This window comes from Podarcis cretensis (genome assembly GCF_951804945.1).
Source record: "Podarcis cretensis genome assembly, chromosome: 1".
Classification (NCBI taxonomy): domain Eukaryota; kingdom Metazoa; phylum Chordata; class Lepidosauria; order Squamata; family Lacertidae; genus Podarcis; species Podarcis cretensis.
This window is the reverse complement of record NC_137170.1, coordinates 122963902-122976052: the sequence shown is the minus strand read 5'-3', so window position 1 is coordinate 122976052 and position 12151 is coordinate 122963902. Positions and strand designations below refer to the sequence as shown.

The 12151-nt window shown below is 44.3% G+C and overlaps 1 protein-coding gene across 1 annotated transcript in view; it reads left to right on the top strand.

The window, feature by feature from the left end:
* COL5A2 (collagen type V alpha 2 chain) overlaps nt 1–12151 on the top strand; it is a 182348-nt gene that overhangs the window by 92794 nt on the left and 77403 nt on the right. Inside the window, exons 6-7 of the mRNA XM_079975826.1 lie at nt 1215–1268; nt 7298–7405. Coding sequence (XP_079831952.1) covers nt 1215–1268; nt 7298–7405 — 162 coding nt within the window. The remainder of the gene's footprint in view (nt 1–1214; nt 1269–7297; nt 7406–12151) is intronic.

The following is a 12151-nucleotide window of genomic DNA, read 5'->3' as shown; positions in this document are numbered from 1 at the left end:
CTGCCACCTGAGTTTCATTGCACTCACTGGAAATGTAACATTTGGTCTCACCTTGAGTGGAAGTGAAAGATCTCAGATCCAGGGTTAGGAGAAAAATATATTTCAGTAGGCAGACAAAAATAACATTGCCAGGCAGCTCAGAATGGTTGGCTTGTTTGTGTTTTTACATAGCCATCTGGTTTGCCACTGTGAGAACACAATGCTGGACCAGATGGGCCCTTGGCCTGATCCAGCAGGGGTCTTTTTATACATAGCTTCCACAACTTTGTAAAGTTCATTTTAGATTGCTGACTTCTTGTCCCCATCTGCATACCTGTCAACTGTCCCACTGTAAGCGGGACATTCCAGAATTGTAGAAGCAGTTGGATCTTGGGTTGTCTCATTTGGGCTCCCACAAGAGTGTGGCCCCAACAGATGCCTGTTTTTGTGGGTCGTACCCTTGTGTGAATCACCTGGCTCCCGCAAGAGCACAGCCCTGAAAGATGCATATTTTGGGGGGGCATGATCTCCCCTGAGTCTCGTGATTTTCTCATGTGCCCTGATTTTCCTCTGTGAGATGTTGGAGAGTATGCCTCTGATGTTTAAACCAGTGGTCTCTGGGCAATTCTTCATGTCTTTTTCCTTTAACCCTCAATAGTGAACTTTTTAGGGGAATATGGGCCATAGTTTATGGCAGTGGCTTCCAAGCACTCTGCCTTCAGAGAGGACATTCCATGTTGGCTCCTTTGCTGAGGAACTGCTGTGTATCTGCCACAGAACTCTAGCCTGAAGATTCTGGAGCAGATTTATGACCCACCATCAGTTCATGCGATCAGCCTTGTTGGGATTCACTGCTGTCCTGCCTGAACTGAGAACAAGACCTGGAGAACACACCCAACATTCCTCTGTGTCTTCATATTGCTGCAGAAGTTTAGTAATGCCAGGTGGGCTGCTGTTCAGGAAAGCTTACCAGCTATTACCAAACTTCTCACTGACCAACTCCTGAGAAGCTTACAAGGCTCCATGGAACACAGTTTGAAAACTACTGCGGCAATGCAGTCAGTCACAGAGGACCCAGATGCATGGAGCCAAACGAGAGCAGCTTCAACATTAACAAGACAATGAATCCACGTTTCATGAAAGAGATAATTACTTAACTTCCAAACTGTGCTGTGCTCATTTTGCTATTTCAAAATGTATGCATATGTCCCTAACAGTTCTAATTGTTGGTCTAGGGGCCTCCGGGATCTCAAGGACCAAGAGGAGACAGAGGACCAAAAGGAAGACCTGTAAGTTGTTAACATATGCTTTCAAGAACCTTATTTAATATATTATGTTCTTCACACTTGCAGCAGGCGTGGTACCCCGGATTGACCTCCTGTTGGAAGGAAAGATTACTGGATACATACAGTATCTTGTAATGCTTGGTTTGTTTGCAAATTTATTTGCAAATATAAATGCATTGCATAGCTAGACCAAAACAGAGAAGGATGAGTCAAGTAGAGAAGGATGAGTCAACATCCCCAGTGATGGTCAAGAAACCATCCTTTGATCAATCAATTACTGGTAAAGTGCCTAGGGAACTTGAACAAAAGGCTAGATGAAAGCAAATAATCTGCCTTCTACAACATGGTGCCAAATATGCCTTTAGTGTATTGTTTCATTGCAGAGCTGCATTTTGAAGTAGAAAATGTGTATTTCTGCATTGCTTCATGATCACGTCAAGCAAGGGTCTGGCACAAATTGGCCAAGTGATGGTATGGAATGTTTGCAGTCCAACTTCTGTAAGAGATGGGGAACGCGGCTGTGTCACAACTGAAGTTGGCTAGGGTTTTAAACCTGTCTCAGATCCTTTGTAGGGACGCGGGTGGCACTGTGGGTTAAACCACAGAGCCTAGGACTTGCCGATCAGAAGGTCGGCGGTTTGAATCCCCGCAAGAGGGTGAGCTCCCATTGCTTGGTCCCTGCTCCTGCCCACCCAGCAGTTCAAAAGCATGTCAAAGTGCAAGTAGATAAATAGGTACTGCTCTGGCGGGAAGGTAAACGGCGTTTCCGTGCACTGCTTTGGTTCGCCAGAAGTGGTTTAGTCATGCTGGCCACATGGCCCGGAAGCTGTACGCCGGCTCCCTCAGCCAATATAGCAAGATGAGCGCCACAACCCCAGAGTTGGCCACGACTGGACTTAATGGTCAGGGGTCCCTTTACCTTTACTTTACAGATCCTTTAGATCGGGGGTGCTAACCAATGAGGTGCCCTCTAGATGTTGTTGAACTAAAGTTCCCAATATTCCAGTGGCAGAATGGGTCAGTGCATCTGGCTGATAACCAGAAGGTTGGCGGTTCAAGCCCACTCAGGTACAGCTGTAGGGAGGAGTCTATGATTCTATGGCTGGCTGGGCTGCTGGGAGTTGTAGTCCAACAACAGGGCCCCATATTGACTACTCCTGCTTCAGACAGGGGCAGCTTTGTGGCATGGGCTGATTACTGGGATGAGGACACAGTGGATAGGAAAGATAAGGGGCATTGAGTTCGGAGGCAAGCTTTCTGAAGGAGAGGTACAGAATAAACAATGAACTGGGAGTATAGGAGCCTGAGGAAAGAGGAGCAGAAGGAGGCTTGATGAAAAGGGCAGAGAAGACAGGGAAAGAGTTAATGAGAGACAGGCCTCTGGAAAAACCTTGCAGAGCTTTAAGGTCATGATGGTGCTGTGGTGGTGGTGGTGGGGGGGGCGTTTAGAGATACAGGAATGCTAGGGAAGATGACTAATCGGCGGGATGACTAAGAAAGAAAGCTGGGGAAAGAAGCAGTGGCTGAAAAGATGAGTCCTGAGGAAACAATGGGTGGTAGAGATGTGGAGATGAAATAACAGAGCCAAGGAGAAATGCAAGAAAGAGGCACAAGCACATAGGACCTACGATCTGGAGGGAACATGTTGTATGGGCCGGAAGGAAGCAGGCAATGATGTCTTGGAAGACTGGTAACTGTGGGCCAGGAAACAAAGGGATATAGGATTGCTAAAACCTACTGTCTAGACTGGGGTGAGGAGCCTATGGACCTCCAAATGCTGCTGAACTCCAACTCCCATCAGACCAAGCAAACATGGCCAGGTATGATGGGGGGTTGCAATACAAAAAGGTCTGTACTGGACCAAAGTTTCCCCAGTCCTAGTCTAGACCTTGGCAAGGCTAGTGTACCTTTAAGAGTTACAGAGAAAGGGAATTCCTTTGGCCACTTGTGGGTTGCACCATTATGAGTTGGCGATGTTAAGGGAGCAAGGAGGGCCAAAAGACTCTACTGACTGTCTCAGTCTCTCTGGGTTGAATTTCACATATTGATTTGAACAAGCCATCCAGTTCCTTGGCTGCAAAGCACTTCATTATGTTGTCATGTTTCCCAAATCTATTTTAGGCATTGAGTTAATGAGGAAGCAATGCAAGAATAATAGTGTGTTATGGTGCCATCTCGTGGTTCTCCTTAGGCAACTACGCCTTTGCAGTATGCACTGCATTTTGGGACAAGTTGACATAAGAAGCTGCAGGGTTAGCCTCTAGCTAATGCTTATTTTTTAAAACTCTAATCTTTTGTTTTGAGGCAGCGATCCACCAATGCAGTGGAATTCTAATATTCTTCATTTTAAACTTCTTCTTTTTAAGGGTGAGAGTAGATATCAGTCTTAACCCTTTAGTATGGTGCTCAGCTTTATACCCCCGTGATATCGTCCTGAAATGGAAGGAATTTAGGCTTGTTCACATGTTCCACTGAATGCAAGCACAAGTTGTCTCTTCACGTGTGCAAGTGCTTGTGTGAAAGACTATACACTTGTTGATTTGTTGTGTACATACAGGTAGACAAACTGTACACTCGTTGAATGCAACGTGTGAACACCCCTGTAGTCATAAGGAAATACAGTGCATTCCATGGTTCAGATAACCTGCACTTGAAAAATACTTTAGAGAGGGGACATTTCTTGGAGAATGCTAACACCAAACTTGCTGGCTCCAGCGAGGCAACAACACCTAAGCCCTCTTCACTCAACAATAACTGTGGATATGATGAAGATGTGGAGGGGAGGGGAAGCAGATTTGAACCAACCTTCATTTACTGCAGCATCAGAGGGTCGTAGCACCATAGGTTGCACAGGGTTCTAGACTCTGCACAGAGAACCTGCAAGCTTTTTTCAGATTTTCTGAATGAATGCTTAGAGGCTGGTGGGAGGAGGATGGTAGATACCAGATGAGCAGTAGCAAGATTCCTGGGGGTTCCAGGCACTCACCCAGGGTCTGTGTTCCTTTGGGGAATTGAGACATGGCAGAGACTGTCGTAGCTTTAGGAAATACAGTGGTCCCTCGCAAGACGAAATTAATCCGTACGGTGAGGCTCTTCATATAGCGGTTTTTTCGTCTTGCGAAGCAAGCCCATTGACAGCTTAGTGGATTAGCGCTATTAGTGGTTTAGCGGCTTTTAGCAGATCAGCTGATAGGCGGCTTATCAGCAGATCAGCTGATAAGCGGCTTAGGGCTTAGGAAAAGGGGGGGAAAAGGAAAAAACCCCGCAGAAACTCGCAAGACATTTTCGTCTTGCGAAGCAAGCCCATAGGGAAATTTGTTTTGCAAAGCGCCTCCAAAACGGAAAACCCTTTCGTCTAGCGGGTTTTCTGTCTTGCGAGGCATTCGTCTTGCGGGGCACCACTGTATGGTTTATTCACCTAATTACACCTTCAGTCTGTAGGGAGGAAGTCCAGATTTTACAGCTTGGTTGTTTCAAGAAGGGCTTGTTCCCCCACAGCAGTGCAACCCTGGCGTCCAAGGCATCTCTCCCAGCCAGCCTTTATCCAGCCTACCCAACATGGATCTTAATCTTTTCTCTCCCCCTTCTTCCCACCACACCTTGCTCTATAGGCTCTTTTTTCCTGCCGCACACCCAGTTACCCTGGCAGCCTTCCAAAGTTCTCTTGCATTGCCAATAGCCCTCAGTGGTTCTGTATTTTTTCTTAACGGCCCTTGCTTGGCTGGGCCATTTTTGCTTAGGCTAGCTCTGAAGCTGGTATTTCTCCCTTCACATTTCAAATAATCAAAATCCTGCCATTTATTCATTTTTAGGATTTAGGCCCCCCCCCAACCTATAACAATATTTAGAAAACCAATGTTCAGTTTTGTTTTGTTATAATCAAAAGATGGTACACAGTATGACCTCTGCAAGTTTCAGAATGCCTCAGATTTCTGTTGTGGTGATGTTATTTTGGCTGGCCTCTCAATCTCGATATTTAACACTGAACACTGGCACCTTCAGAAGCCCCCATTTGACATTTCATTTCATCTGTGGGAGCCTACCTTCTTCTTGAGTTAGAATTTCTCACCTGTCAGCAATATTTCTATATTCCTAGTTTTTTTATTAAAAAAAACCCCAAGCATAAAATACACTTGGTCCTGTTCTGCAGGTGAGAGGAAGATGAGGTGAAAAACATGAAGAGGAAGCACATTTGTAGTTCATATCAAAAGGCCATCCCTTCCTATTGAAGATACTGCTGGGCAGCACTTATCTATTCTCCTCCTGAACTCTCATACTCAGCTACTAAGTGACACATCCATTCAAAGTCAAAATGGCAGAGCCCTGTCGCAAATGAACAAGGCTATGAAGTGCATGAGTTTACATCAGATGAGTCACCACAGATTTTATTCCGACAGCTCCAGGAAATATTTCTTCTGTTTTCCTCATTTCTCCCCTGCCTTGTGCTGAAAAAGGAGCTATCATGCGGAAATATGTTGCTATAAATCTTGGACCATGTGCCATGGAACCCAAGAGGTTCCTCTCAATTTGCACCAGTGTGAGTGAAAAACGATAGAGTGGAGTAAATGACAATCTGCGGAAAACCTGAATTGCTGTTTGCGCCGGCTGAGCCCTAAAGAGCTCCCTAAATCTGTTTTGGAGGGTGCCTTAACCCTATGAAGCAGATTTAGAGGGAGGTATAAAGGACTGGTGGTGCTGTGGGATAAACCACAGAGCCTAGGACTTGCCGATCAGAAGGTCAGCGGTTCAGATCCCTGCGACGGGGTGAGCTCCCGTTGCTCAGTCCCTGCTCCTGCCAACCTAGCAGTTCAAAAGCACTTCAAAGTGCAAGTAGATAAATAGGTACCGCTCCGGCAGGAAGGTAAACGGCGTTTCCATGTGCTGCTCTGGTTCATCAGAAGTGGCTTAGTCATGTTGGCCACATGACCCAGAAGCTGTACACCAGCTCCCTCAGCCAATAAAGCGAGATGAGCACCGCAACCCCAGAGTCGGCCACGACTGGACCTAATGGTCAGGGGTCCCTTTACCTTTACCTTTTATAAAGGACTGGAAAGGAGAGTGGGAATTGGTGAATATTGTCTCCCACCCCCCTTTCCACTGACAAATTCCTTCCACCAACAGACAGAATGAACTGGATGCCACCCTTAGTTCTTAGATCTGAATCCTTCTAGGAGAAGGGGGGGAAATGGTATCAAAGTCATAATCACCTGTCTGATGTTTCTGGCTTTTAAAAAGAAACCATGGGTGAAAACGTTCAGCCCAAAAGTAGATTGTTTTGCCAGGTTCTGCTGGAATGAATGGGATCTGTCTGAGAATGGAAGTTATCTAATAATTTAAGAGCCGTTTCAAATGTTACAGCTCCTATCTTAAGGCTGGTGGGAAAGCTGTGGTGCAGTGATGTTGACTCTGTTGGTGTGTGAGCATCTATTTGTGAGTTTTCATTTCTTTCTGCAGCAGAGTTCCTTTTACAGAAAAGCTTTTCTGCATCTTTTTCTTCTTTACAACAGCAGCAGCGGCATTGCAGCTTTTAGTGAAATTCCCACTGCAGGAATAAACACCATTTGGTTCTGTTTCTCAGAGTCTTTATTATTTGCAAAACTTTACACTGGTCATTAATAAATAGCTAAAAAACAAATAAAGCAACATAATGCTTTTCCTCTTTTAGCCATCCGGCCAGAGACCTAATGCTGACTTATTCACATGCTCATTTACACTGACCTAGCCTTAATTGATCACATGACCTATTAAGGCACCTGTTGCTGGGGGAATTTTCTGTTGCCTAGCGGCTTGTTCAAGACCATTTTCAAGTGCCTTCTAGAATATTCCAACAGACTCCATGTGAGGGTTGAAACTTCTGGAGTTGTGGCCATACTACTATCGTTGCCTAGGTACCTTCAGTAACAAGAAGGGCTCTCTGTATTTGTCATGCACATGCCAAGTCTAATTTGGAACTGGCTTACAAACGGTTTGCTTTGTTGGTCTGTTTATGTTCTGCAAATACCTGTACTGATTTTTACTATTCCTCTTTTTAGGGTGCACGTGGTCCTCCAGGAATAGATGGGGAACCTGGTATACCTGGACAACCTGGCGACCCTGGGCCTCCCGGTCAACCATCTACAGGGCCAGATGGAGTCGGCAGAGTACGTGACGTTTGTCTTTGGCACTATAAGAAGAGAAACTCGGGGTAGCAGCGTGCAGGCTGATGTTTGAACTTCAGGATTTCAAACTGACACAATAAATGTAGAAATGTTTTGAATTTTCGGTTGGTTTCAGTTTAATTTTGCCTTTGGATGGAGACATAGGGTGGATCCACACACAGGGGGGAAACACTATAAATAAGTGAGAAATTAAATTGTTATGACAAAAGGAAAAAAAATGCTATGTAAAAACTGCATAGATTTTTTTTTTGCTCTCTGCCGCCATCTGGTGTTGCATGTTCATAACGAATTCAAAACATTGTTTTTTGACTAACGTAGCTGAGTCCATAGTGTTGATCTTTCATGCCACTTGCTCTCTAGGCAAAGACTGGTTTTTTTTTAAATCTGGAATCAAACGGTAAAATATTGAAATAGGAAATCAGGGAATTTATTTATTTGGATATTGATGCATTTAGAATTTTATTTCAGCTTTATTAACTGAAATAAATGACTGTGCGATTTAAAGAGAAAGAGGGAGAATAGTTGAAGGTTCAGTTTTGTCTGCTGGGAAGCTGCCTCAGCCGAATCTCACACAAAGTGAAGGTAGCTAGGAGTGGAGGAGGAATCCATTTTAAATTGGCGCTTCCAATTTGATCAAGCTTTGCTTGCACCAGATGGCTCTTGCATCAAATGGCCAGTTATGTGCATTAAAAAACAACAACTCACTAACTTTATCTGCAAAATTATCACAAAATATGCATATTTTATGTGTAATATATATAAAAGCATTGCTATATTTCTGCATCATGATTCTACAGTATGCATAAGCATTTTTATACACTTGTATGCATCGTCATTGTCATCATTTTGTTTGCATGCCGCCTTTCAACAAAAAAATTGTGCTCAAGGCGGCTTACGACAGTGAGACCAACAATGTGCCCTGAACCAAGTGACTTGCAGTCTAAGACTCAGGCTGCACATATTTGTGCTGGATGCTTTGTGACATCTCTGCATATAAAGTAGGGCTGCCATATGTCTGGATTTTACCAGGATTTCAAAGGTGGAATTGATTGGGGGGGGGGGGGCAGATTTCAGAAATGTGACGCTTTGTCCAGGATCTTAGGCAAGTCAATTGAATAATCACATTTTCTAGGCTTTTTTGTGAAAGAAATCTCAACCAATCTGGGGATTGTCTAAAACCGGGGTGTCCAAACTTTTTTCAAAGAGGGCCAGATTTGATGAAGTGAACATGCATGAGGGCCGACCAAAGTTGGGCTTTTTTAGGATTGAAATTGTTCAGCTTTTTTTAGGATTGAAGTTGCTGAGCTTTTTTTATGATTTTACCCCAAAGTTACATATACTGCCACAGGGGACGGATTAAATCAACCGGCAGGCTGGATTAGGCCCCCCGAATCGGACTTTGGACATGCCTGGTCTAAGGAAAGCTCAACAGCTCTTGGTGCATCTTGGTTTTTACTTTTTGAAATATGGCAACCCTATAGAAAGACACTTTATATGCTGCATAATTATCTCAGTCAACTAAATAATATGCGATTTGACAGTGGGCACTGCTTAATTCTTTTGTAAGTCCTAGTTGTACCTTAGAATTACAATTTCTGTGGCAAGATTTCTGTGTAAATGTCAGCTGACTGAGGTAAAACAAACGAAATCCTAGGCAACTTGTCAGATTTGATGGTTGAGGAAAACATGCCTGAGGCAATACGTGAGGCAAGAATCTATACAGAGATCTGTGGAAATGCAGGGCTATCTTAGGTGAACTTTCCTTTAATTTTTTTTTAAAAAAAACAATTTCAACAAAACAAATTATCAATCAAAATAACCAATTACATTTTTTACCCATTTTTATTCCCCCCACCCCTCCCTCTCCCACCCACCAAAGACTTCCCTCAGCTCCCCTCTCTGATTTGTTTGCACATAATATTCTCTGCATATTAAAAGTTGTACATATCATTACCTTATCTGTCATATAAATTTGTGGGTGTTTATTCAAAACCTGCCAATTGATTGGTTGCTGCTGCTGGCGATTGGGGAGCTGATAGGTGGTTTCTGCGACGCAAGCCCGAGTTTTTAATAATAATAATAATAATAATAATAATAATAATAATAATAATAATAATTTATTATTTATACCCCACCCATCTGGCTGGGCTTCCCCAGCCACTCTGGGCGGCTTCCATAGAAACCAAAAATACACTAAAATATCACACGTTAAAAGCTTCCCTGAACAGGGCTGCCTTAAGATGTCTTCTGAATGTCAGGTAGTTGTTTATCGCTTTGACATCTGCTGGAAGGGCGTTCCACAGGGCGGGTGCCACTACCGAGAAGGCCCTCTGCCTGGTTCCCTGTAGCTTTGCTTCTCGCAATGAGGGAACCAGGCAGAGGGCCCTCAGCGCTGGACCTCAGCGTCCGGGCAGAACGATGGAGGTGGAGACGCTCCTTCAGGTATACTGGACCGAGGCCGTTTAGGGCTTTAAAGGTCAGCACCAACACTTTGAATTGTGCTCGGAAATGTACTGGGAGCCAATGTAGGTCTTTCAAGACTGGTGTTGTATAGTCTCAGTGGCCACCAGCCTAGCTGCTGCATTCTGGATTAGTTGTAGTTTCCAGGTCACCTTCAAAGGTAGCCCCACGTAGAGCACATTGCAGTAGTCCAAGCGGGAGATAACCAGAGCATGCACCACTCTGGCGAGACAGTCTGCAGGTAGATAGGGTCTCAGCCTACGTACCAGATGGAGCTGGTAAACAGCTGCCCTGGACACAGATTTGACCTGTGCCTCCATGGACAGCTGTGAGTCCAAAATGACTCCCAGGCTGCGCACCTGGTCCTTCAGGGGCACAGTTACCCCATTCAGGACCAGGGAATCCTCCACACCTGCCCGCCTCCTGTCCCCCAAAAACAGTACTTCTGTCTTGTCAGGATTCAACCTCAAGCAGCGATTGGCCGCTTGATTGTTGGGGGGGGGGGAGATGCCGAAAATCGCTCACTCGTTGGAACGAAGTGTGAGCCCGAGATTATAAGCGGTAATTGTAAGCGACACGAGCGGCTGTGTGCTCCGTTCTGGAGGGTGAGTGATTTTTGGCATTCCCCCCAACAAGCAAGCAGCCAATCGCTGCTTACAAACTTGGGCTCACGCCAAAAAACCATTCGTGCGCCCCCCCTTAGCATTACCCGTGTATAAGACAAGCCTAAATTTTGAACCTCATTTTTGGGTCAAAAAAGCTAGTCTTATACACAGAAAAATACGGTACTTCAGAAAATTACCATTTCTGAGACAAAAATGCTAGTTTCCTTATATGTCTGGAGATTTATTTATTTTTGGTCTGGCATCCATTATGCCATCTATTCTGCTTAAAAAGAGTGATGTGTTTTGCTCATAGGTGAAACCTCATGAGCATGGTGTCAATCAGAAAATCCAGATTGACAGCAGCTTTGTAATGCCAGAGTGTGAGGGTAACAAACAGTGATTTACAGCGCAATCCTTTACACTTCTACTCAGAAGTAAGTCCCACTGAGCTCAGTAGGGCTTACTCCCTGGTAAGTGTGTATGGGATGGCAGCCTTAAATATTTACATACATTGATATTTACCCCAGCCTCTTGTGACGTGCAGAAAGTTTAATCAGTGCTGGTTTAATTATAAATTATTCCTTTTTAATTAAGTTTGAAATTATTCTTGATCATGGCGTGTGTGACATCCTTGAGAGCGAACAGGGCTATCATTTTCATGGGCTTGGGAGATAACAGGGTACGTTTTTTAAAAATAAGCAGAGCCTGGGATAATTCAATTCATGCTCATTTTTCAAACTCTTGACTCCCAGAGCTCAACGTGAGGATAAGGCATTTTCCTTTTAATTAAACTTGGCATACCTTTGGAAACAAATGAAATGCAGGTGATGGCAGAATGAATTTTGAAGGCAAATGATTAATGGACTTTGGAATTGATGAGCTTAAGGGAAACCTTAACTTTACAAAGCTGAGGCTGCTGTCCAGAGGTCTGTAAGACTCAAGGAATAATAGAATCAAAGAACTGTAGAGTTGTAGGGTCATCTAGTCCAACTCCCTGTGGTGCAGGAATTTGCAGCTGTCCAATACAGGGATCAAACCCGTAACCTTGGTGTTATCAGCACCATGCTCTAACCAATTGAGCTACTCAGGCTTCAGTACAATTTGAAGCAATGCAGCCTTCCCCTTCTTCGGTGTTGTTAGACTCCAGATCTAACCAGCATGGCCGATGGTCAGGGATGATGGGAGCTGGAATCCAACACCATCTGGGGAGCACCTGGTTGGGGAAGCCTGGTGATAAATGATACAGGAATCACAGTATGGTGAGTTCAACATTCAGTTGTGAGGATGGGGGCAGGGGCAGAAGCCCCGGTCTGAATCTCAGCTTGAAAAGACCAGAGGCAAAAAAAACCTAGCAAACAGTTCACTCCTAATGACTGTAAAATTTGCAGTGAAATCCTAGACGTGCTTAATCAGAAATAAGTCCTACTGAGTTAAATGGAACTTAAAGCCTTGTAAGTGTGCAGGGATGGGTTTCCCGAGTACCTTGCTTTACTTTTATGGTTGCAAATTGTTTTAAATTGTTTTTAATGTTGTGACCGACCACGGAGTGAAGGGTGGGTTATAAATAAATTGTTGTGGTTGTTTTTATTACCATCATTCATACCTGCACACATACCCCTGACCTTGCAAAACAACAACACACCACCCACATCTTTTTGGATTT